General features: G+C 36.4%; 1 protein-coding gene across 1 annotated transcript in view; it reads right to left on the bottom strand.

The window, feature by feature from the left end:
• ARMC3 (armadillo repeat containing 3) overlaps positions 1-27,819 on the bottom strand; it is a 51,815-nt gene that overhangs the window by 6,114 nt on the left and 17,882 nt on the right. The window contains exons 8-14 of the mRNA XM_074892384.1: positions 24,999-25,151; positions 24,789-24,894; positions 11,228-11,477; positions 9,906-10,042; positions 6,309-6,477; positions 5,342-5,442; positions 4,153-4,245 (exon numbers count right to left, since the gene is read on the bottom strand). Coding sequence (XP_074748485.1) covers positions 4,153-4,245; positions 5,342-5,442; positions 6,309-6,477; positions 9,906-10,042; positions 11,228-11,477; positions 24,789-24,894; positions 24,999-25,151 — 1,009 coding nt within the window. The remainder of the gene's footprint in view (positions 1-4,152; positions 4,246-5,341; positions 5,443-6,308; positions 6,478-9,905; positions 10,043-11,227; positions 11,478-24,788; positions 24,895-24,998; positions 25,152-27,819) is intronic.

The raw sequence follows: 27,819 nt of genomic DNA, 5'->3' as shown, positions 1-27,819 counted from the left end.
GGCATATACCATTACCAGTAGTCCAATTCAAGCAATTTTCTTCAGAATACTTTGCAAACTTTTATTTTACCTATTGAGATTTACCATATTCACAAAAAGCCCTTTTCATAGGTTTGATAAAGCACATTATTTTAGAAGGATAACGAATTAAGATTTAATCTTAAAATTATAGAAAATTCAACACATTCTTAAATAAAAGGTTCTGGTTATTAATTACACTTATACTTGAAAAAAGCAGATAAACAGTTTTCATTATCCGATTTGACTCTAACTATAGCCAGGGAACCTTCTAATGCTAGATTAAACAGTTACACACTTCTCCATTTATACACTTACACATTATGGTTAAGAAAACACTGTTTAAAAAACTCTGAATTATTCCCACCTCTCTGGTGTCTCACTTAGGAGGTTTTCAAAACAACAACTTCTACAAATGGTATAATTCTTGTTCCTTGACCATTTTCTTTCTTTGTCCCCTGCTCTTCCCTTCTATCCTCCCAGTACTTTTCCCTATGAAAAGTGCACCACTAGATTACAGCACTGTAGCAGGAGAGTTTGTTCCCTATTCCTACTACTCAAATGACTCTTGAATCATTCTTATTCTACTTCTTTCCAGTTTTCAGGAAGAAAACACCTGAGAGGAATGGGTTTGAACAGCGATTGGTTTGGGTTTTTTTGCTGCTGTGTATTTCTCTCAGGTATGACTATGTTCTGTTCCTTGGTGGAATGGCTGCTTTAAGGTTGTCTTCCACATCTGTCTCTACCTTACTCCTGAAGTCTTCAGTTCATCATATCTGACTAATACTTACCTCATAAGGAACTGTGGAGGTGCTGTCTTACAGCTCAGTGATGTAAAATAACCAGTAACCATTACAATAGACTTCTACTATCTTTTTCCTGTCCTTTTTTTAAAATCCCCATTTTATTTACCAGTGGGAATTACGACATCAGAAAAAAATCACTCCCTTTTCCCAAAGCTGTCTTATTACTCATGAGACAATCTTGCTGCAAATGGAGAGGAATATTGCAAAGGAGAACTCATGGCAGTTAATAGTCTCCAAGCTGTTTCTGATTCTTCTTGCAACTTCAGTACAAAAGTCCAGTGCGTCACCAGAAAGTCAGTGTGATGAAGGCGACAGTCAATAAAATATTCTACCACCAAAACACAGCCATGACACCTATTTCTTTCCTTTTTTGCATATCTGCCTTGGCTGTCTTTAGAAAAGGAGTAAATGAGCTTTGGAAAGTATTTCCTTAAATGCTGTACTGGAACATAGCATGGAATAAATGCACATTTATCAGCCTACATTAAATATAATCTTTTAGCCCCGTCAATGTGTGCATCAGATCGCAACTGTTTGATCAAAAATGTTGCTATCTGTCTATACAAATATATGTCAAACTATCAACTAGGCACTTCCTCTACATCTAATTCAAACACTTCCAGCAGACAATTACAACTGTCCTTTCTCTTAGCTTTCAACTTTGGTTTATATAAAGTAGTATCACTTTTTCAAAACAATGGCTTTAAACTGTGCTCAGTAGTACTTTGCAAAATAATGATGAACAGAAACATATGATCAAAGGAAAAAATATGTAGGAAAAAGTCTAAGCATGTTTGAGACTTGGAGTCAGCTACTGACCTTCAAGTAACTCCCATATATCTCACAAATTAATAATAATAATGATGTACGAATTATGGAATCAAAATGAATGACAATGGGGTTATAAATCAAACAACTTGATCATGACATTCAAAAGCAATTATTTCATACTTGAGGAAAGAAGTCTTTGTATTCCTGCAAGTTTACTATGAGAGATTGAGTCAGGTATTTGGTTTTTCCTAAAGAAAATTTTTTGCTTTCCAAAAGAGTTATGGTTGCTAACAGAGCAGTCATTTACTGTGTAATTGACATAAATTACATTAAAAAGCAACTATCCAAGGGTACCCTCATCTCACACTGCAATAAACAAACATAGTGTCTTGTCAGAACAGGTCTCTGAGCTCTGCACAGCTGCTTGAGACTATGCAAAATTGCCTATGACTCTAAAGCATCTTTTGAGATGAAGGAATCCCCCACTGGTGCAGAGAAAACATAACTGGGGCTCAGTATCCCCGCTTCCTTCCTGCTCCCTTTCAGTAAACTGGCATATGCATGGTGGGTCATGACCAGAGCTTGCTGGGCATCAGGAGGACCTTCTAAATGAGCAGAAGCTGGAACAGGCCTGGTAAGACACTTAAGATGAAGTATCTACTCTTCTGCATCCTGAAACAGGAACCTTCCACAATGCAATTCATATGATCCATTTTGGCTATCTACTATGAAATGATTTAAACTGAATTCCAGAAGTGCTTGCAGTCCAAATAACTAGTCAAATGTAAATGTCTGCCTTGTAAGTCAGTAAATTCTGAACAGACTAATCTCACTATTTGGGTCCTGATTTAAGTCAGAACCTCAACTCTTCACAGCCAGTAGCTATTATCTGTCAACAACTTGCATGTCAGTTCTAAACAAACAGATACAGGTATAATTCAAAGTATAATACCTTAAGTCTTTTTCGCTAGTGCTGCTTTTGCTGAGTGAACACCATTGTCCAGATAACTCCTGCTTTTCCTCCACTGGAGATATCATTGAACTACTGAGATCACAAAGCAAGTTCCAGTTTTCTCTTGACTTTCTTACTGCAGATTTCATCACTCAAGCACAGATACATACATACACAGAAATATATAATGGGTCTAAGAAATCAACCATTATCTCTATCAATAAAATGCCTGTACAGACAGTAGCATATCACAGTTCACAAATGAGCTCCAAGATAAAAATTGCAAACATAGCACTTCAGTTCCTACAACAGGCATGCCATCTCTCCTTTTTTTTCCAACCCTGCAGCACTTAACATTTTGCAATGCCCACCACTGACTAGAATTCACAGCCCTGAGGTATGGTCAAGGCTCTCTATACCCTAAAACAAGGAAGATTAGGAAGTCAGGACTGGGCCCCACAGAAGCCAGCATGATAAATGGTCAGCTCACTAAGGCAGCTAACAGAAAAGCCAAGGAGAGTTGGGAGTTTTACATCACGTTCCTATGAAGGACTAGATACCATCCCACTGATGGCAAGGAGGCTCTATTTGGACCGGTTTTGGAATCCTGAGCATTTCCCTGGAATTAGGCATGTACACCTGCCTTCTCTGAAGGGCACTGTTGTGGTCATGATCGTGCTGCTGTTTCACATGAAGCACAGCTGGGGACCGTGGTTCAGTTTCCTTCCACAGGAACAAACTAAGGGTTAAGTAATTTATATTAAAAGTCATCAAGACAAGGACTAGAACTTTGGTCTCTACTCTCTCAGATAAGCGCCCTAACAGCTGAGTAGAAAGCTCTGTTCATTATGCCTCATCGTTAGTGAACAGCTACAACAAACCAGAAAGAGATTGCTAAACCCCAAATATTTTGTGATCAGCTATCTGCATGTGGGAAGGACAAGCTCAAATCCTCTTTCTGTAAAATAAATTAATTTCCCACTGCAAGCTTAGAGGTTCTGAGCTATTCGGTATGAGCGGACATGCCCACCAGATCAGTGCCACAGAAAGGACTGCAGGACTGTACCTAGTGTATTGTATGGATCAGAGGGAGCTCTGCAAGAGCAAGGCATTTTTAGGCTTGTTGCTGTCAAAACTGGGACAGTTCTGAGCACACCCTTCTCAGCTTTTAGTCATCTATGAAATTTCACTGGAAGAAATTTAATCTAGAAATAAGAATGCATGTAGGCAGTGTAGGAACTTTTCGTGGGTCTAGGTTCTAAATTGAGAAAGAACTTCTACCCTAATTTCCCTGTGTCTTGGTTGTCAAGCTGTAAAATAACAGTATTTCACTGCCTCCAAAGGATATTGAAGGGAAAAACAGCCAAGTAAATAGGAGATGTTCAAATACAGCATGGGGAGGGAGGACGAATAATTACTAAGGTAGACAAAGGAAGATTACTGCAATTAGGAGGTGAAAGAAAGACTTCGAAAACATATTTAACATTGTATTTGAGCATTTGTACTCCGTTAGGAAACTGTTTATGATTATTTTCAATCAGAATTCTATTTTTAATGTTAGAGCAATAACAGAACATTGACAAATAGTAAATCTTAAAACCATACCTTGCTTTTTCTCTATTGCTTTTTCTTGAAATAGAAGGTGACAAGATAGTCTGTTCATAAGATGAATCTTGTGCCTCCTTCTCTACTGTAAGACTGAAATGGAATAAGATATTTTTGCATGTTATTTGCAGAGTTAGCATTTGCATGTTAAGCTATGAAAATGGAGTTCTGATTTTAAAGAACAGTAAATAAATTCATAGGGAGTATATAAGTGGAAGAAATAACATAACCACTAATAAACCAGATATTGATTTAGGGATCAAAAATGATGTATGGAATACCAAATGATGGACACAAAAGTAACTGGGGAATAAGACTGCTGCAAAGGTGCAAAGGCAAGAAGCTGTATCAAAGTCAAAGAAAGAAAACCTGATAGTTAAAGACAACTCTAGGGATCAACAAAGAGTATGTAAGTTTAATTTGTCATAGATATTCTCAGACATCTTTATGCTGTCATATACAAGCTTAAAAGGGAAGCTAATGATACTGTAAACCAAATAAGTGATGTGTTGACAGAGAAGAAGGTTTTGGACTTGCAAAATATTTGTAGAGCATTCTTTGATCTGTGAGACTGTTTACAGGAAATGACTCCCAGTTAAACAAGCCCAAGCCCAACTTCCTGCATTCAAATCTAAGAAGATTTGTTAGGCTGGCTTCAACTTAAACAGAGAAGAAATGGACACAGGTTCTTTATCAAGCCTGAAAGCTTGATGCTTGGCTTTGTCCTGCCTCTTGGGATGTTATGCTTAAAATTCCATGCATTTGTCTGTACAAGAAGATAATCAAATCATAGGTTTCATTGTTGCATGTTGACATTCAGCTTAGATGACATAATTATTATTGCAGATGACAAGCTTTGTTATAACTAATAAAATACTGGGTGTCCCGCCATCAGTAATCAAAGGGTGTTAAATGAATGTTTAATGGCTAAGTTAAAAAAAAGCAACTCAGTTGGATAAATCTTTTATATCTAGAGGGGGAAAAAAAAGTTATTTTCCAAATTCTTATTTTACCAAATACAAATCTCTTGCCTTCTAGGACATGAAGCACTGTGCTGGGATTAAAACAGACCTCTCTATTTTATATATATGTATATATATCTATACTATGTAGTTTGTACTGGGAACAGTGGAAGTGATGGAAATGATGAGCTATTGCAAAAAATGCTAGTAGATCAAACATGACTCACTCTTCTTGTGGTTTAGCATTAATGAAGATTATGGCCCGACAGTCAGTAAGCTCTTGCATACTCAGTTCCTCCAAAGATAAAAATTTCACTCCAGGCTTTATCTACAAGAAAATTAGCATAACAGATAAGGTGTTCTGTTCAGTTAAAGATTAAGAGAAAAAAAATTTTAAAGATATCTAAAGAGTAATTTAAAATTCTTAATCTTTAAAGGAAGATTTACATAAGAACTTACAGAGCCATTCAAAGTATGTGCAGTTGTTTTCTTCTTAATTTGCATTTTCTTCATCAATTTTCTTAAAAAGATTGTTTATAAATACTTTATCTTGTAGTTATTGTTACTATGTCATTCCAAACAGCTCTAGAATAAGGAAATGGTCCTGCCTCTGAAGGCTTTACAATATAGGATGGAATTTTCAAAAGCAACCATGTGCTTTAGGAGCAGGTATTTCACTGATTTTCAGTCAGACTGGTATTTCTAATTCATTTGGGCATTTTGAAAAGTCCTCTTTGGATTTAAACTGAACACAGCACTAACAAGTGATACTGGAGTCAGTCTTTATATAAACACTACTTTATGAGAGAAAGGGTCATGACCAAGGTGCAAATATGAACTCTTTACTTCTTTATGTAAAAATAAACAAACAAAAAGTCCACAGGTCATTCAGTGTCAGGTTAGTATTAAGTATACTGCAGGGAAAGAGACCAGAAGAACTAAGGTCTGAGAAAGGATCTGGAAAGGAACTAGGTCTGCACAGCTTACACAGGATTGGGAAGAGGACCGCAACTGGGGGATAGCATGAAGATGATAAGATTTCATCCATGAAGAAAGATAATCCAAAGACATTAGTATAAAAACTGGGAAACTTCAGGACAAGAAAACGAAGTATTTTATGTAGCCAGATTCTGGCTTTTTCTAAACCAAGAAGGAAATTTTACTAAGTAGAGTAATTTATTTAAAGTAGCTTACCTGACCACAATCATAGAATCCATCAGTAATGATATTACTTGATGATAAATATCCCATCTGGCTGTATTTTTGGGGAAGATTGTTATCAAGTAGCTTTTCCAGAGCAGCTTCGCTAAAGTTATTTTTGCACCCTGTTGATAGATTAATTTCTTCTAGGATGTCTAAAGCACTGTTAAATAAAATATAAAGGCTAATTAGTCATTAAATACCAATTAATTGTTATTATACAGTTCATGTTAGTTTTTAGCATTACCAACGCCAAGGCAGATTCATTTCCAAGTGCTAGCCTTGTGCCCTCTGGGCCAGCAAGGAGCTGGCTGTGCTGCACAGAATTCTTTCTCTAGGGAAGAAAACACCTTGCAGTGCTCAAAAGCAAAAGCAATTCCTTTAGGCAGTTAAACTGTTACGTAAAGAAATGCAGACAGGATGCCGCAACCTTTTATCAGAAGGATATTAGGCACCGCAGAGAACTTGAGAAAAAGAAGGATGTAAAAGTAGAGTGAAGGGAATAATGTTCAGAGCTGACCATATGACACAGTTCAGGGAACCTCTCTCTCTCTCTCTGCCCAACTTGCAATGCAATTTGCAAGTTCCAGTTGTGCATTATGCAATGTGTGAATCCTCTGGTTTAGGACTGTTACTGTGTTTGGGGAAGGCGCAGTTGGCAGAGATTTGCTAAATACGGATGAGCATAGAAACACAAGCAGTTGTGTCAGCACCACCAGGATGGCAGGATTTTTGCAGCATGGAGGTAGAAACAGTCATGTGAGGCCACAGGAGGACAAGAATTCATTTCTTAAGCTGTTTCTGGTGCTGACACCCACATACTGATAACTTCTGACCTGAAAAACTTAGGAAAAGCTCAGTAAGAAGATAAAGGAAGCTGAATCAGGAGAACATAGCATACTGCAATTTTGGAACTGTTTAGGAATGAAAAAAATGAAAAAAGAGGGTGATATATTCATATGTATGTGTGTATACATATTCAAAATTATATCTGTGTGTGTCTATACACACATGCAGACATTCTTCACATCCTAGGGAATCAATTTATATATATGTATATTTATAAAATGAACTCCACGTTTAGACTGTTTCTCTCTGTGAACGGGGAACCTCAGCTGTGGACATTTACAATGTAGACATCTGAATTTAAGTCAGATGAATTCCAGAGAACAAGTTTTTCAGGCAAGGCAAATGACAACCTTCTCTTTTAGAAGACAGCAATGGGAGAAAATAGTGGAAGAGCAGTACAGGCTATTTGTCATACAGCACACTGCAACTAAGTCAGGTAACCAGCAAGTAATGCATGGAAGAATTTTAAAGGGGAAAATTAATAAGGAAAGGCTATTGTGTACAGCAGTGTCTAAATCAGATTACAGGCACAATATATGGAGGAAAGACAAGTTAATAACAGAAAAATACGGCTGCACCAAAAATTCTGTGAAGACCTGAAAACCAAAAAAGGACTCATATAGAAGTGGAGACACTGACACTTCCAACAGAAAACAAAAATTAAGGGACAAACCCAAAAGACCCACAGGCAAAGTGAGACACAATTATTCAGGGACTGAAACAAAAATAAATGTTTCATATGCTACAAGTCAGAGAGGAAAATGTAGGCCTATTACTCAATGTGGAAAGAAAACTTATAACAGATGGCACAGAAAAGACTGAAGTGTCTGATGCCTTTTTTGCTTCAGTTTCCATAAAAAGGTTGCAAGCAGATGCCTGGCAGTAATATTAACAAGGAGGTAGAAACAGTAGGCTTAACATGTCTAGAATAAGTTTGAGGAGACAGAGTTAGCAGTCCCTGAGGACACATACCTCATACTACTCTATGAATTGCCAAAAACAACCTCTGAACTATTTATAATTGTATTTGAGAATTCAGGGAGGACAGGCTAGGTGCCAGGAGAGTGGAGAAGGGCAAAGATAGTATCTAGATTTGAAAAACGAAGAACAAGGAAATTATAACAGAAATCATTCAGCCAAATTTCAGTGTCCAAAGAATATAATATCAAATTATTAAACAATCAGTTTGCAAGCAACAAGAGATAAGAAATAGCCATTATATATTTGTCAAGAATAAATCATGTAAAGCCAATATAATCCTTTCTGTGATAGGGTAACTGACTTAATGTATAGGCAAAAGAAGTAGATGTGAGATGCAAGTTGACTTTGAGATATGTTTTGGCTTTAATAAGTCTCTTCACATATTCCTACTTGAATACTCATGAGCAAGTCAGGGAAATACAATCTACATGGAAGTAACATGAAATAGTGCCTGACTGGTTGAAAACTATGCTTAATGTATTATTATCAAGAATATGCTGTCAAACTGGAAGGACACATAAATTAGCATCCTACTCTGATACTGTCAGAAAGAAGGGATTAAAAAACAACAGTGCTATATGCAAGATATAGAAAATAATTACTGAGCTTTATTTGATGATAGTATGACCTCAGCTGAAGTACCTCATTCAGGCTGGGAGATGGCACTTCAAAATGGCATAAATTAATGAGAGGAATTCAGAGATGTGTGACAAAATGATACAAGTTTTCAAACAAAAAGAAGTTTAAAATTTTTACTTTGTCATGAAAAGAAAACTGAGAGGGACATGGAATGTGAGAAAATTCAGTAAGTTAAATTGCTATAAAAAGGTGGTTAGTCAGTCCCACTGAATGTAGGACAGCATGTAGCTGGATTGATTTGCTGTAATGGATATTTAGAATGCAGAAACCCCTTTTTAAGGATACTCCAGCACTGGAACAAGTTACCTCTGAAAGTTGTGAAACCCCCTCAGAATCGGTATTTACCCTGAACAAGAAAAAATATGTCAGTATACCTGATTCAGTCATACAGTGGGCAGATGGGTAACATCACCTTCGAGGTCCCCTGCTGTCCTAAATTTCTGAGATTCTCACTCTGCAGAATCCCCTCATAGATGGATTTTAAGTATCTGTGCAGTAATCGGAGAAGTGTCCAGCAGAGGGAGCAGGACAATTACATATATTTAAAACTAACAATAGCTAAAAGAGTCACCCCGTATAAGGAGCCCTGTGTTGTAATTCTTATAACTCAATCCAGCTTTTGTAATTAAGATATTAATATATGGAACTTGGAGTTTCTAAGAAGAAATAAAATAGAGTCTATTTTACGTGACACTTCAGCACACCTGCAGTTAACCAGAGCTTGTAAATCAAATTTAGTCTGTGTGTAATAAGTACAATTTACTGTGTATTGAACTTAGCCTGAAACCTTAATTTTGGTTTCATATGTATGGAGCACTGTAGTCCCTAATTTTGACAGATACAAGCACATCTTCAGTATAAAGCCTAATTCAGTCACAGAAACAATAAATGTTTTTATAATTCCAGACATTACTCTCTTCAGGCTTACATTTTTTTCTTAAGACTTCCGTTACTTGAAATCAGTACCATTGCATCTGTAACATCTGTGGTGCAAAAGTAGCTTCTGCTTATGAAAAATTATAGCTTCATTTTGCTATTCTGCTATAAATAAATAAATGATTGACTTAATAGAGTTCTCGCATCAAAATCTTCCCTCTGTCCCTTAATACAATTTCTACTCACCCTAGCCTGCATAGTTCAACAGCAGTTAGTTCATCACTTGCACAGACCATAACAGCCCAACAGGCATTTCTTCTGACTTCTTCATTCTTAGAATGCAGTAATTCAACGAGTGGTCCCAGTCCACCTGCATTTCTCAACTATAAAAAAATGAAGACATTGCCACTTACATATTTCATCTATCCCAGCAAGAACGGCCTGTGAAATTCACCTTCCGAAACATTCAAGCCTTGTAGACAAGCTATGCTGGGCTGGTAGAAAGGCCATTCATGGGGATTCTATGCTTCTGTGAACTCTGCATAGGCTGGAGCAGAAGTAAGCTTCAGAGTGGTACAAGGCACACATCCCTTCTGGCTCTGCCTTGCTTTACAGTTATTAGATTGCGGTGTGGAAACTGAAGAGATTATGCAACCCAAGACTGCCACAGAGAGTTACACAGCTTTTTCTGTGTTCTCTTGCCTCCTAGCAACTAATTTACATCACAATATATTTGAATTTGTATTGTATTGTGTGTATGACAATCTTATTAACATCCTATTCTCTTGTGTGCTACAGTATCTTTCCTATACATGCTGGAGGAAATATTGCTCATTTGGATTTTTGAAGAGAAAGACATTTTAAGGACACTGAAAGAGGTAGATTAATTATCTATGTCCCTTATTCATGTCCTAATTAACAGCCTTGACCCATGAGAAAACCCCAGCTTATGATCTATGAATGCACATAGCATCATCCTTATTTATGAAAAGAAAATAGTATGACCATTGATAAACAGCAAAAAGTTCAACTTGCTGGATGCCACTGATCAAGGGATTAATTATATTTTGAGTTTTCTCTGAATTACATTTACTTCATGCACATCCAGTATCTTATTAATCAAGGTCAGGTATTGCTGTTCAGGCCTTGAAAGTGGGCAACAGAACCACACTGAGAGAGCATACAGATGGCAGAACTTCTCATCTTCAAAGGTCAACTGACAGTTGCAACTGAAAAAAACCTTAATGTTTAATGCTCATAAACATGGGGATTAAGGTATAGACCTGGTTAAAGCTCAATGAAGCCACTGGAAAGCTGTAAAACATTAATTTGGTGCAAGCGAATACAGCAGTAAAAACACAAATTAAAGAAAACCCTTTCCAAGTTCTCATGACAAACTGAGCTAAATTCAGCTGAACAAGCCTATGATGAAAGTGAAAAGATTAGTTACAATCTAGAAGCCCCAGGACTTTTAGGACAACAAAATACAATGACTTTAGAGAAGTATAACACCAGCCTCAAGATAGAGAAATGTTATAAATCATCACAACCTTAAAAAGTAGTTTTACCTCAGTTATTGCATCAGCATCACAACCAAAGATAGCCACAGCAAATGCTGCTTTGCTTTGCACTTGGCTGTTGGTCGAGCGCAATGGTTCTTCAAGCACACTCATAATACCACGGCTTTGGATATTTACATGGAATGGCTGTTGCATGGCCAGATTTGTTAGCACTGTGGCAGCATTAGCAACGGCTCCATCTCTCTGAGCATTCAAGGTATTTATTAATGGCTCAATTCCTTCAGCTTCAGCAACAGCACTAACAAAATGAAGAAAAAAAATCTTTGTTATTTTAGGACCATTTTTTCTTCTTATGTGCTGTATTTACCAATTAAATTAGTATTACATTTCAAGATTTTTTATATATATATATTTATATATGACTCATGTGAAGTACAAGAGGCACAACCTAAGCAGACAAACCAAGTCACAAATTTCTAGATTCTTTAATTTTCAGGACATGGATTCTTTCTGAGGTTTCAAACAAGTGAATTAAATCTCGCATATTTTCAAAGATGCAGAATTTTTGTATCTTTAGTTCCAGGCAAATGCCTCTGCAGACTCTTATCACCTCTCCCCATAATCATTCTAGCACTACTTCTGAGGAGGATTATAGTGCACAGAATATCACATTGTTCTTTGTGCTGTCTCTGTAAATTTCTGTGACCAGATACCTAGGTGGCACAAACATAGTACACCAAGTTTCTGCTGTTCTTACAGGAGTAGGTGGACATGGTGCAGTTCAGTGCAATATAGAAATTATTGAGCTGGCTTTATACAAGCTGATTTAGATGGCAGGAGTACAACAGACACATCAGCACAGAGTTCAGGGCTGGCTGTGACTTCATCACAGTTCCACATCAACTAGTCTATCAGCAGCAGATCCAGCTTAAATATTCCCTCTGCTCCCAGATGATAATGAAGCCGTGGCTGAAGGGTGCTGTCCCTCATCAGTGCTTGACAAATGTGGGTGTGGCCAAGTTCTGAGCTAGACATGCAAAACAACCTGTTTGCAGATAAAATTGGGGAAGATTGTTCAGATATTTGAAGGATCATTTCATAGATTTCGGTTAGAGGACAGCCAAGAAAAAAAAACAGTTGAAGAAGCACTACTAAGGAAATAGCAACTTCAGGCAGGAGACAGCAGAAGGTGCAGGCAACTGCACTTTTAGACACGTTTGCAAATGACTTAAATCTGATGTGCTGCAAAACTAATAGTCACATGGGCCTACATCTCAGTCACAGCAGAAGGAACTGGCCTATGAGCACTTCATGTTAACACTTCTATTCTGCTTCCAGCACCCATCGGGATAGTGCCTTTTAAAAGAAAAAAAACCAGTCAACTTCATATTGAATATCTGGGGTAAAGAATATATTTGAAAGCAGCTGGTGACATGGTTTATGATGACGGTAAACTCCTGACTACAACTGATGCAGATCCTGAAGAGAGAACCTGGCCTGGCTGAGGGGAAACTACCATGCTCTAAATAATCTGAAAAGGCACGTTTCTGGGTTACCACCTGATTATGTATTCTTTTGTTTCTTTGCCATAGGCAAATGGAACTACTGATACAAATGTAGTTTACATTCTTCAAATGCCATAAGATAGTCCATAACTTAAGATTTTTGTTGACCTCGCTTTCTACTAAACGACAGGAACTTCTTTTTTCCAATGTCATTATAAGCCAGTACACTATAAAATTTGAATTGTCTTCATTCTGAGTTTGTATATAAAATTTGATCAAATGATTTGAGGCATATGTCCAATTTACTATCTGCTCTTAGTAATTTTACATTGGGCTCATCTGTTTGTTAAACAAAAGTTGGCAATATTGTTAGCAATGGAAATGTGCAGATGGCAATTTGAATTTTCCTTGCAATTGCTTTTTATACTCTCTTTTAGTACATTTTGTCTATATCAAAAACATAACAAACTCTCCCACCTCTATACAAGCATATCTAAGCACTTCAACAACAGAAGAGTGTACATTTTTTATAAGTTTTGCTAAATTTCTGTCAACACATTAATAAGTGAAATCTGGATGTAAAAATCTTACTTTTACTGTAACAGCATCTTACCAAAATCTAACTAACCTTTTGGTAATTTTCACAGTTACAAAATAAACACAAGCTTAGAAGTATTACATATACAAGAAACAGCTATGCTATCAAAGACTGTCAAGGCATTGATAAAAACAAGAAACCTCAGGAATGCTGATAGTCATGCTCTTACACAAACAAGATAGAAAGCAGAATACATGCCAACCTGTGCCATATAAACCCATTACATAGGCAACATGATGTAGATCTTACTGGGAACTCATTTTAGCGCAAGTATCTCCAAACCAGATTTTCAGAGAGGGGGATGCTGATACTCCTGAGCATAGCTGGAATGAATCGGTAGAGGCTAAGAGGGTTTATTAGCCTGATCTCTGCCTCAGCTACAAGGCAATGGCAGCTCTCAGGTAGTGCTGGAGCATGGGCGTAAGGAAAGCTGGCAGGCAGGCAATAGTTCCCAGTTCAGAAAACCAGAGAAAAGGCAGCAATCCAGGGACTGAAGGTGGGTAGGGTTATTAGCTTGGGTGCAGCATAAAGTATAGGGCCACTCTGGTGTTGGCTAATTAATCCTCCTGGAGCACCAGTAACTTTAAAGCAAGTACTTCAGTCTCTATGCAGAAGTGAATCCCATGTTTTCAGATGTCCTGCACTGCACCTCTCAGACTGTCTTCAATTAGTTGAATTTCCCCTTATCTGGGTGTCCTCCCTCCCCTTCCCTCCTTGACCAGATAAAGAAGAGCTGAAAACATTTTGGTTGGTTTTGGTTTTTTTGTTTTGTTTTTGTTTGGGGGTTTTATGTTTGATTTGGGTTTGGGTTGGTTTTTTTTTTTTTTACTTAGGTAAGGCCACTATTTCTAGGTTCTCTGGTTAATATTGTCTTCTCTTCCCCATGAAAATTTTATCCAGATTTCCAGCTTCAGGTGTGCTGTAGCTCCATCCAGGTTGCTGTATATGAAGAAATCCTGGACATGCTGATTGCACATGTAAGGATCAGCTATACACCATATGTATCACAGCTTTACTGGAAAACATCACATTCATAGCACATGTAACAATGACCTGATGTACCTGCTGACAAAGTGTGGTAGAGACTCACCACACATGCACACAGCCATGGACAGTAAGGCACGTCCATAAGCTATCAGATTTACAGCATTACACAGTTATCTACATACATACCTTATCCGGGAAAAAAACCTACCCAAAATCAAAGCGTTATTCCTGTACAATGGATAAACAGAAATTCCAGGATTTATGGGACAGATCCACTACTCATGAAATGCATCACTGCAACTCACAGGTGTATTATATCCAATACTTCTGCACTATGTATAGGACTCACTATTTCTAGATTTCACCCAATAACACATGTATTCTCTCATAGGAAATCCTAATAAACATATAGTCCCCAACACACTGATTCCAGGATGATACATGGAACTGAGTGACGTAGCCAATCACATTATAAGCAAATTTACTATAATTTCCATAAAACCAGCAAGTACACAAGTACTTAACAAAAGAGCAAGGTGACAGCTCCTTGTATGTTCAGAGCTGACCTCAGCGAGGTACAGAGCACAGCCAATTTTCTCAAGTGCCACTCAACTTCAAAAAGGTTGAGAACCACTGATTTAGAAGATCATACATATTTATTTCAATCCTGCATTCTACTTCCGCGCAGATTCATTTTGAATCACAGTTTCATGAGTATAGTTTAATCAAGTAACACAATGGATCACAAGGCAAAAAGAATTCACATTAGAAGTGACAACAACAGGTAATGAGAGTTGAAGGTAACCAATATCTTTGAGAATAAGATTTTAAGAGGGCATGGACACCCGAAGGCAATGCTGTGTCCTGGTAACAGAGATGCGTACAGAAGAGGTTATGAGGGAAGAAGGAAGAATGGGGAATCCATAGTTCAACTCACTCCTACCCCATAGCCCTCCAGAGAGCACAGAAATTGCGCTGTCACCCTGGGCCATGGAGCCCCAGCTGCTAAAGAGACAGCAGTGCCTGGCCTCAGAAGGGAACTGAAAGAATGAATATGCTTAAATTTTTAAGGAGCTGAAATACTTCAACATTAAGATCCAAGTATGGAGGCCCTTGTTCCCTTCCATCTTGGGCAGAGATATGCACTGTGTACTTTTTTTATTACAAGGGAACAAAAGGAAGAAGCACTGTCTCTACTTAATGTAGATCAGCACTAGCCTCTCTCCTTGCCTCCAGAACACACTGCTTCAGACACATCCTGCTGAGATGGTGCACTTTATCAGTGCTCCCCCTACAGGACTAGATCCTCAAGGAAGAAGGGAGCCTTGGTTTAGCTGAAAAAAACTATACACTTTTTGATGTGGAAAAGGAGTAAATTATATAAATCCACAGCTTTTTTCCTCCACACTGTGTAAAGATTCAAAATACAACAACTTCCCTAATCATGGAGAGAAAAGATTAGGGAAAAGGAAAGAAGGCAATGACAAGGGGAAAAAAAGGATGTTGCATTTGCAATATCACCATGTTTTTTTGAAAAGTGAAAGCTAGCTGACTGAATTGCAATTGAATTGAAATTAAAAAGCTCAAATTAAAGATAAAATAATTCAAATGTTATGATTTATAAGCACATGGTTATCATCGTTAGAGTGTCTAACCTAACAGGATTAGGCATTTACCTTAACCAGTGTATACATGGTTCAGGTACCCTAATGACCTTAACCATGCCCTGTAGTGAAACAGCAAAATTCTGATTACAATTGAATTTTAAATATACATTGTAACAAGTTAAGAGATTTTCTTGAAAATTCTATAAAAGATCACTCAAGGCTCAAAGAATAAATGCTGAGAATTAGAGAAAAACAGATGTTTACTGGTTTTACTGCAAAAATAAATTAAAAGTTGACAATAAAATCATTACCAAGTTTCACAATACAAACTTTTTTTAAACAGTTACTTTGGAGATGCATATGAATTTCACTGAACTTAATATTTTGTTACTTTGGTTGCTGAGGTGCAATAGGAAAGCTCAGACATTAGTGAAGTGTTGTGAAAACAATCATCAGTAAAAATTGGACCAAAACTCTGTGGGTTTTTTTATTTTATTTTTAGGACTGTAAGCTCCCTGGGGCAAGAACCACCTCTCTGCTGGCATCACATCAAGCATAATAGCTCTGGTCCCCGACCAAGGCTCCTAGCCATGGCAAGAAAGATAACTGGTTATTTACTTAGTGCATAGGGAATGGTCCAGCTAGCTTTTCCTCCTGAAGGTCTAGCCTAATGGAGAAAGCAACTATCAGTTGTCAAAGAGCTGACAGAAACCACTGAGACTGGGCCCCAAACCCTTAACTGAAGTACCCTCTCATGAAGGGGAGACAGAGGGGAAGAGCAGTGGTGCAGCTTCACACCACTATTTACTCTGGATTGTGCTTAATTTACGCTAGTGAGATTGACACTTCATAAAAATGGTGAAGTATGTTTGGTTTTGCTTCTTCTACCACAACTGAACATAAACTGGTTTATATTAAATTATATTTTTATTCACTTCTACGTTGTTTACTTCCCCCCGCTTTTGACTGAGGATTGAACACAATTTCTGCTTAGAAAAAATTCAAATTTTTCCTCCTCACAAAGGCCACTGGACTCCTTATGGACTTCATTTTCCAAATGTATTTGCAACTGCATGTTTAATTTCTGTGCAAAATTACTGTGATTGTGTGTGAGGTGCTTAGCTAGCCATTTGTGCCTGTGCATATCTCATTTTCATACATAATTGCATGTAAATTATGCATAAGAATTATGCATCTAATTACACACACATTTCTTAAAATCAACTCTATCTGTGTTAAATCGCATGACTTCTTTTTCACACAGGGCATTTTTGATCCAGCTCTATTATGCAATTTCTGACTGAGAAAAAATATCATAACTAGAAGTTTGAAAAACCTCAAGAAATATCTTCCTTTTTATCCCTTAAATATATTAGTATTCTTCATTTGCCTTGTTATACCATAAGAATAATCACATCCAATAAATGTCTTCTGCATTTACCAAAAATTTCACTTTGTGATTTAATTATTTTCAAAAGCAATTGACTGTTGTATATAGTCACTCGTATTTTATTTAAAGGCTAATATTACTTCCGTTTTCTTCACTATACAAGGGAAATTAATGTCAGTATGTTTATTCTGAGTAAGGGACTAGCAACAAGAGACTCTGATCTACAATTTGGGGCCCCTTTGTGCTACAATAAAAATATTGTTATCAACAAACCATATTAATTTTTCATTTCAGGAACTGAACCCTCTATTCCTGGTTTTTAATGACAAGTATCTTGTTAAAACATCAACAAACCCAAAACTCAATAAACCTCATGGTCTGGAAGCAATAAAACCTTAAATTGTCTGGGTTAGCAGAGACTGTAATACCTGACTCATTTAGCGATACACAGAGATCTTCTAATGTCTGTCACTGAACTCATCTGACAAAGTTACATAGATCTCAGTTCTAAAACTGTAGTATACCTAATTTAAAATATTACAGTGGCATTGGTAATGAACTATCTATTCATGATATCTGAGCCTTTCAATTATAATATTATTTGCAACCTTTATTAAGAATTTCTGACACTTCCACTATTACGCCAATGGCTTGGAATTCAGCAATAGAAACCCTTTTCAGCCCTTAAAGATCCCACATAGCTTCAGCTCATGAAAATGACACTATCCCCCTCTCTTTTTTCTGATCCAAGAAGTAGCGCATGCAAAAATCAATAACTCAGCACAAATGATGAGAGTCTGGAATCCACATTGTTACAAAAGCAAAAGAACAGGGAACATTCAGGAATTGCTAGAGCAGCCTTCATGGAGGTGTAAGGGAAGAAAGAGAAAGCCAAAGCTGGGTCTCCACAACAAGATCTGAACACTGGGACTGAGGATACAGTGGCTCTTCTCCATCTTTGGAAGCACTAGCTGAGGAAGGACAAAAAAGCTGTGCCAAGTCAGTCCCTCTACACATAGTATTCGGATCGTGAAACTTGACTCCATCTTTCACTTCTGGATAAGTCTTTTCTGGACAGCTGTGAATTTTATCTCAAATGGCAGCAATCTGTTCTGCCTTGCTAAAGGCTCAAGCTTTTATAAGGATTCAGAGTGGAGAAACTTACACTTTTAGGTTTTTTCTCTTAAAATTAAATCTCTAAGAAAGAGGAAATTACTGAGGTTTCAAGTCAAAAGGTTTAAAGTTACTTATGAAAGCTTATTTTTACCCCCTTGTGTGTATGACAGTCCAATTAGAAAATGTGCCACAGTCAGTGCACAGGTTAAATTCACAGCAGGACAGAATTAAGTTTGCATGATCAACCACAAACCTTCAATTCCCTTATACACACTTGAAATAAGTAACTTCACATTATACTACAGTAAGTTAAAGCATATACTTAAATAATTTGCATTAATTGAGAAATATGCTACAAAGAAAATGTGCGTGTAAATGCACCAATACATTTGTCTGAAAGTTACTCAAATGTCAAATAGCCCTTGCCACTTTTAATTCATAAAAAGTATAATCAATCTCAGTGCGTATCACCGAATGTCATTGTAGGGATACACACTCAAAAGAAATCATTTTACTTATGCCATTATATAAAACACAGTTTCTCTCCCAGGCTTAGGAGTCTCCATCCAGGAAGAAAAAGGTTTCACCTGATCCCACAGAGATCTACCATGGGAAGTTACAGGTGATGACACACATGCTCTGAGTGACATTCCAACCTTCAACAGCTAAGATAAATAGTGATCATACAGCAAGGCTTTGAAGGTAGGAGAGTACAAACAGCCTAAACGATTTTGCTATATCTTAAGGGGTAGAACTTCTATATAGTTACCATTATCCCAGTTTAGAAGTGCTCTGTTTTCTGTCTGAAACTATTTTCGATATACTTAGGTTCTCATGCACTTTAGGATGCTGTGATGTGAGATTTATATAGAGATGAATGCTCTATATTGGTCTCTGTCTTCAGTATAACCCCTGGTAGGCAACAGAGTTTAAAAACAAACAGGAAGATGCGTAACAACATTTTTTGTGAAAGAAGAGCTGTACTGGGAAAAAAATGCAGTTACAGTGTCTACAGAGGGACTTTTCCATGTAGCTACACCTTCACAAATCTAAGAGAGAAAACCCAACAGCTGGCTGAGTGAAACATTTTGCCCCTGCCAGCAGGGCATGATTTAGGCTACTGTCCATGGATTGTGCATCAGTCATCTGATGTGATGTTAAAGTCATAGTGGGAACTCATTCCTAAATGACATGCCAGCATTAGGCCTTGATTCAGCTTTTCTGCCAATGGAGAAATTCACCATAAAACATTCTGCAGTTTTCAGGGGAAGTCAATATGTAACTTTTAAGGAAAAGCTTGTGAGCTCTTAGGTAATGACCGTGTTGTCTTTTTCTTTAGAAAGCACCCATCACACTGCGGATATTCAGTAAAAGAAAGTCAAAACAAGAATCTGTTCATGGCATGAGTTAACTGTTTGTATTTGCATAGGGCTCAGCAAAATGGGTGCTACTGTAAAAAATAACAACACAACGACAAAACCCAGCAAAATCCCTTTGCCTTGCAGCACAGTAGCTCAAAAATACAATTCTGTCACTAGGGGTCAGTATTAAAACATACTACCTTTACACAATACAGCTAGTGGCATTCTATTGTTGATTCCCTCCTTTAGAAACACAAACTTACGTTATAAAGAAGAACTATTAAACCACAAAAAAGACAAAACCTACGCAATGTATTATTACCTATTTCTGTTCTTAAATGTAGCTCTCATGTACTAGAAATTTTTGTTCCTGTTCTCATAAATTAATGCATATATTCATGCAAATGTATTATCTTAGTGTAATACCGACACTTCAATATTGATCCATTTATGCAAATTAGGTTCCATCTACAGTCTTGAAAGAGGAAAGCTATGATTAAGTTTCTCATTTTCTAATAGAGAAGATGACTGCCTAGTGATATCACTACATAACGGTAATAATCATTACTTCCTACCTAATGATAATAAAATTTGAAATGTAAGAAAACTGGACATTCTTTAAATTAATTCCTTGACAGGCATACCTGTCTTAAAAACAATAAAAATTTGTTGTGGAGACCGAAAATCTCCATTGAAGAAGGTGAGAGACTCTTACTACAGGTGAGCATTATCCACGTGGAATAGACTGAGGATGTATTTTGGGTCATTAGATCAGTATATGAATTTCAGTTTGAAATAGACACAACACCCACTGAAGTCAAGGGAACAACTCACTTTCTCCTCACTGGGCACTGCCCATAACTAATGAGTTCCCAACCTACCTTCCTATCCCCAACCTACTCCCAGATCTTGGAAATCTTGATACATTTGAGAAATCATACATTCAAATGCTGTGATACTGCCTATATGGACATAATTTTGCTAATAGGTCCACTGATTCCTGTGAAGAATTAAAGAATTAGAAAATTAAATAACATCAAGCTTGATGACTTTGCAATTTTTGGGATGATACTTTACTATCTCAAATCCAGATATAATACTTAGAAATATGCAACATAACACTAATTATAAACCCCAGGAGAAATATTCTGCCAGATCATAAGTCTGTCATGTACCACAATTTCCTGCAGCCCTTAGTACAGCTGAACAAAAAACATCCCTCTTCTTCTTGCCCCAGACCAAACTCTAACTGAATGCTATAAATTTTGCACTTAAAATAAACAATTTAAGACAAATATTATTGAGGCTGTTAATTAGTTTTCATGTCCAGTACAAAGCTCTAAATTTCAGAGCACATGTTTTTCTTTAGTGGTAACTCCATTAGGTGCCCAGAATTCAGACACTGCCAGATTTATGAAGATAGCTATTAGAAATGGCATTTGTGCTACGACAATACTGAAGAAAAAAGCTGGTCAAATTAATGTTTGACTAACTGGTACACTTGAGATCTTATTTCTATGTGTTACTTCTAACTAATATCATACTTGTATTTAACATGATTAGCTTATCCTAAATACATGAAAAGCAAAAATAATTGGTTATACTTTAAATGCGAAAAAATAGGCAGAGGCTGAAGTAAAACGTTTGTTCTGTAGTTAGTTGTATAGCACAGAATAATTTATTTTTCTGTCCAATAGATGGCACTGCTGTTTCTTTGTTTGTGTGCAATTTTTCAATTTGTGCATAATGTACATTATTGAAGTGACTGTGCCTACATTTCCCACTGCTTGGACACATCAAAAATAGACAGATTTCACAGATTCTTTAAAATGGCATTCTGCTGTCCAAATAACTGTATACAGTTTTCAATAAAGCAAGTTGGTGTTCTGGATTAAAAAATATGAAGTGGATGCAAATAGCCAGCTGAACATAATTCTTTTCTCCCCAGAAGCAGACCACAGAAACAAATTCTGACACATATATCAAGGATGCTTCAGAGCTATACATATAGTAACATAACAAAATAATTTCTTTATCATAGGTTAGAATAAGTACATGGGATTTTAAACTGCAGAATACTATGCTATTTCATTTTTATTTAGCCTAATATCAATATATAGCAGCATTAAAATTCTGTCATTACTTTATAATAAGATTCTGATAAAAGCATCATCTGAGGGTGTCAATCTGTAAACTAATGAGGCATTTGACCACTGTACTTTTTTCTATGTGTTACTGAAGCATGACAAATCAGCTCTGTAGCAAAAACTTAAATGCTGAAATATTTTAGAAGTTATTTATAGTCATTTTTATGTGTTCTGGTAGAGATCATATTGAAAATCCATGTTTTTCAGTAAATGTGAAAACTCAAACCATTTATACGGGACTCATGTTCTCTTCTGCTCTAAATCTTTGGTTAAAATACTACGGGGGTCAGAGTCATTAATTAATTTATTTATTTTTGCCAAATTGTGGTTGTTTGGGGACTTGTGTGAAATGACAAGCTGGTCTCTGTCCCGTTCATCGTGAACAGGTGTTCTAATTACAAAACCTCCACCATATTTGACACCTTTATTAGCTGTCTCAGTTGAGAAACAAAGGATTGATTGGGTAGGGGTATAGAACTAGCCTTTCATTGCTGTGGGGAAGCACCTAAAGGTCAAGGTTAATATACATTAGTGGGGGGTAGTATTGCCCATTGCCTATGCTGTTCTTGTGTTATTAATCAATGGAGGACTTTATCCTTATGAGCTAGCTATTGTGGTAGCCTTAATTACACATTTTTTTTAACTTGTATTTTTTTCCATATTATATGAAAAGCAGACAATGCTTAGTGAACAAACATTCCTAAGAAGAGCAACAAATCTCCAGCAAAAATAGCAGTCTTGTACTCTACATCCTGTAATATATACTGTACAAAATGAAAAGGCAAGATACACATCCTTCAGTCAATATAATACATGCAAAAATACTCATGTAACGAAATATGACAGAACACATGTATATGAGTTCAACAAGATTGAATTTTTGGCTAGCCTGTAAAAAGTGAAAACATTTATAGTAAATAGTCTTCCCCTTTACTGTAGCCATTTTGTTCTTGCTACATAAGGTCTACCTGCTACTACTAGCTTTATGATTTAATATTCTTGAAGGGTTTATAACAAGAATCTAATATATAACCAATAAAAGGGCACTAGTCTCATTAGTCTCATTTGGGACCAGAATATTGTCAACATAATCACACAGCAAAGTCACATTATTATAAAAGTGTATCAGCATCTTCATTATATATACACTTATTTTCAGTGGTTTACAAGACACACACAAAATATTCCAGAATGAAATATGATTATGGTAACTCAATCTGGAATGCATTTTCTCCAAACAATTTTTTTTCCTATTATGTGAATGTAAAATAAATATGGGCCAGATACTCAGTCAGTGAGCTGGAACTATACCAATTTCTATCAGCTGAGGGTTCAACTCTATATATTCATTTATAGATCCTAGTCACACTTGGACCCTTCTATGACTTATTAATGGTTTTGATTTAGAAATGAAGCTTTGAAGTAATTATATAGTCACATGGCATTCATCCAGTATACATATTTAATGTAAATTATTGCTTCCTGATTTTCACAGAAGACCTGTGATTAGATTATCTGGTGCTTCCATATTGTACTTGGAGCTGGATTGCAAAGAGAGAGAGTATATGTAAGCCACCTTTACAGTTTCCTGACTCTGCCCAGCAAGAAACAAATACGGACTCCATTATAATGCAGAGGAACAGAGACAGCTATTTCCCTGCCTGTGGTCTCAGAGAATTGTTCTAGCAGTTGAGCTAAACAATGTCCTGACTATCTCCTTGGCAAAAGAAACTGAATGAGTTGGCATAAGCTGCTATACCAACTCAAAACTCTCCAGAGATTCCCTTTTCACAATGTGAAACCTCAAAGGGCTGCGCTATGAAAAACAGCTGTAGCGGAGCTGAAAGTTTGACCCCTAGACTCCAGTACTGTGCTCTTTTTATGTGCGTATGACTCCCACTGACACCAACTGAAGAGTCATGCACATGAGGAGAGCAGAATATCAGACAAAAATCTACTATGTGAATCTGAGAACAGAGTATTATTCTCTTGTGTCAAATTATGGCTCCATCTGGTAACATTAAGTGAATACTGGTGACTATTAGAGCTGAATCAATAAATTGGAACAAATAATTTATTTGGTGAGTTATTTTACTTTTTCACTTCAAAGAATGCCTATGAATGGATTACAACTTCCTTAAGTATATTTCAGGAAACTTTTAAGGAATTTTATTTTATGGTTTGTTAGTTACATGTGATTGCTCATATACGTCAGACTGCTCTGTTTCTTTTCCCTGAACAGAACTTTTAATAGAGTTGGGATAACAGAACTCTGCAACTGACAGTAGAATTTAGTTGATACAATTATTTTGCAACTTATAGTCAGCTAACCATTCTTTGTTATAGCTTCTGTATCTTTGTGGATACTGAAGTGATACTTCTTTTAGAGCATGCACTATGAGCATTCTCTATTACTTGGGAAACAATAAAAAAAGTAAGAAAAAGACAATGCCACTATTCAGAATAGCTGAGTGCTATCTCCTTCAAAGACTAGATTAAAATTAGTCAAAAAAGTTGCATGAACCATCAAATTTTTAAAGGATACCTTACTGATCTTGAATTTTCAAAAATTATCCCACATTGAATGTCTTAGATTACGAGGCATATTTCCCTCATATGTTCTCTTCAAAACATGATTTATATCTCTGCTTTCATTACATCTGCTTCATACCTTTCCTGGATAAAGCAAACGTTAGTAGAGATAGCGTAACTTGTAACACTGATGAGAACCAACCTATTCCAGATGACTCACAAGCACCAAAAAGTGCCTTACAGTCAAATTCAAACAGATCTGCCTTAAAGAATAAGGACAAGATAAGGCATTCTTTAAAAATCAAAATATTATCACTTGTGTTCAGATTAGTGTTTTAAATAATAATTTAATTATTGCAGACTCACCTCGCATTACTAGGACTGGCTGCTGTCAAATTAGCTAATGCTGTCACTGCAGCTTCTTTTACCTCTTCATTGTCACTGCTTAGCAACTGTACTAGCTGGGGAATCCCTTTGAAAGAAATAATTGTATACATGAACCTTTAAATAAACCATGTCAGTCTGCAAAATTATAATATGTACAGATTCTCAGTTCATCCCTTCCACCTTGCTTACCCTGGAGTCCAAATGCACGTTTGCTAGCTAAATTCTCACACATGGCAGAAATTGCTTGGGAAGCAGCAACTTTAACTCCATCACTATCAATTTCCAAAAGGTTTATGAGACACTTTTCAATCTCTTCCTGGTTTAAGATTTTTCTATTTTCAGCTTTAAACGAAGAACAATAGCATTAATCTGCATTAATTTTCCAAATCAGTGAAAGGACATGAATTTTATTTCCTATACTTATTTCCAACATAACACTTGTTTTTGATACTATGGAAATGGAAATATTTTGGTAAAAGAGGCACCAGCAATTAAGAAATGTGCAAAAAGGACCCGATCCAAAACCCATTAGAGACTTCAGTGAACTCTGAATCAAGCCCAAAAGATGACTATTAAACACAGCTTTAAACATACATAGCCCAACAGAATGCAAAGTTTGTTCTCTATGACTTAAAACCGCAGAATACATACAGGCTTGATGAAAACAGTTTTTCCAATTCAACAGATCATACTTATGCAGGATCATGCTTAACTTTGGTTTATCCTAACAAAGTCCAAATGCATAAAATGGAAGAACATATTTGTAAATGTACAATTGAACTTGGTGGAGTACCAGTTAACATAATACCATAGCCAAAAAAAGCCAAGGCATACTAAAAATTGGATTTTAAATTCTGCTCAGCTTGCAGTTCTTCATTAATGCACACTTTGTAGAGAATTTCAATTTTGTATTTTAGCCTGGTGACAGAGGGTTCACAGCTAACCTACACTGCAATGATCGGCGGCAGCTAAGGAAGAACATAGGTGTTCCCTTCCTCTACACAAGTAACAACATAGAGTGTCTAACAAAGTATCTACAGACATCTGACAATTATACTAATAAACTCACTCATCCCAAAATGGATGAGATCAGAAGTGCAGGTGTTAGAAATAGCCCTGAGTGAAAATCTCAGCCAGAGAGACAATGGACAGCATAGAAGCTCTACATGAGGGTCAATAAACATTTAAGCATATGCATAATTTAAAGCAAATTAATTACATGCTTGAAGTTATATCTACATGGTAAAATTTTCAAATGTATCAAAGTAATTCAGGAACTGAGAAGTCAGCATGACTTTGACACATTTGGAAATTTTTTCAGTGCTTACTAATGCTTTGAGGGGTCATTCCCTTATTTGGACTGTTGTCCTGCAAATAAAAAGTTTAAAAAGGGAAGAAAAATATCGTATGTATTCTTTTAAATAAAACTGAATCTGTAGTGAAAAAAGTAAACAAAGAGAAGTCCACAAAGCCAATGAAAAGAAAGTTTGATTGAAAATCTAGTTACAGCAGAAATGACTCAATGCACATACATGAGATGGTTAGCCATTTTCTCCTCTCTAGCTCAGTTTTAAGTATTTTTAGAATCATCAGAGATATGCAATTGAAATCACAAAGCAAAAGATGCAACAAATAAAACACAGAGGATTTTAAGTCTCAGCAGAACCTTGGCTGCAACCTCAATGCATACCAGCCAGCTCTCAAGAGAAGACCTTAATTGGGATTACAGACCATTTTGACAAGTTATCAAGTATGCTGCTGGCCTGTTGCTTGCCAAAGTAGTCCATAATCCCTAATAATGATCTCTAGAGGTTCTTCATGCCTCAGTAATTTGGTTCTTGTACAGCAAGTTACTTATTACTATACAGATTTTCTTAAAAATGATTCTTGTTATGATGATGGGTGTTTCATTTTAAAGGTAATTTATGCATATGTGAAATAATAATATGAATAACTAATTTGAATGAGTGAAAATAGTGATTTAAAATATTTTAAACAGAATAAAGATTTTTTACAATAATGTGAAAAACAGATTTTGGTTTTTATACTTAAGGTAAAGAGTATGCACCTATATTTAGCTAGCTAGTCAGATGAAAATTATTAATATTTTAAGATCCACGTGCCAATTCTATCCAAGGGATTAATATTCTCTGCTGATCCTCTCTCCGTATGAGTTGTTTCCTTTACTATAGAAAAGAAAGAATGTATGATTGAAAAGCATCCTTTGTACTTAAGCACTTCTCATGTCCATGCCAATGCCGTATTTACAGTGATGAATTTCTTGACCCCTAACTAATTTGAATACATTGATTTAACGTGAATTAAAATACTCAGGCACACCCATCTAAAAGAGTCTGGAGTACTAACATTTCTGTCAAGTTTTTCATGCATCGATCTCATCATGAGCCAACCTCTGTTTTACAGTATATTTTCCTATTTCCCCTTCTTACCCCAAAATCATGATCCGAGTTTTATCTACTCAGCTCACTGTCATCACCTTATGGAATTATTTATACCAAATTCAAATGAAAAAAACTTAATGTTAAATATCATGAACTCTCACTGATCTTGGGTTGAGATAACGCAGATAAATAAAAACCTGTATGCATATGTTAATCAGGCTACAGAGCATGCTTAGTATGCTTCCTTTTGAAAGGATTTGCATTTAGATACATGTAAAAAATGGGGACAGCTTCAAACCAGAAGTTTGGCAGAGTGAGGCCAAACTCGAGTGACTGTGATCATCATTTTCTCCATACACACTCCATAGCATTTTGTTGTTGCTGGTGTGTTTGGCATTATCAGGGGAAAGTCAGGCCCTCCTTAATCAACAGTCCAGATAATCCACTCATAGATACTCAATAATTTATAGCATTAAATTATATTTTGCATTCTGAAATGACTGCATTATTTGCTGAGCAAGGAGGGAATCACAGTAAAATTCACCACTGTAATTCTGAGCATACAAAACAAAACCATTGATAAATTAATATATTAAATTCAAAATTAC

This window comes from Strix uralensis, chromosome 1 (genome assembly GCF_047716275.1).
Source record: "Strix uralensis isolate ZFMK-TIS-50842 chromosome 1, bStrUra1, whole genome shotgun sequence".
NCBI lineage: Eukaryota > Metazoa > Chordata > Aves > Strigiformes > Strigidae > Strix > Strix uralensis.
The sequence above is the reverse complement of the archived record's forward strand: the minus strand, read 5'-3'. Positions and strand labels throughout refer to the sequence as shown.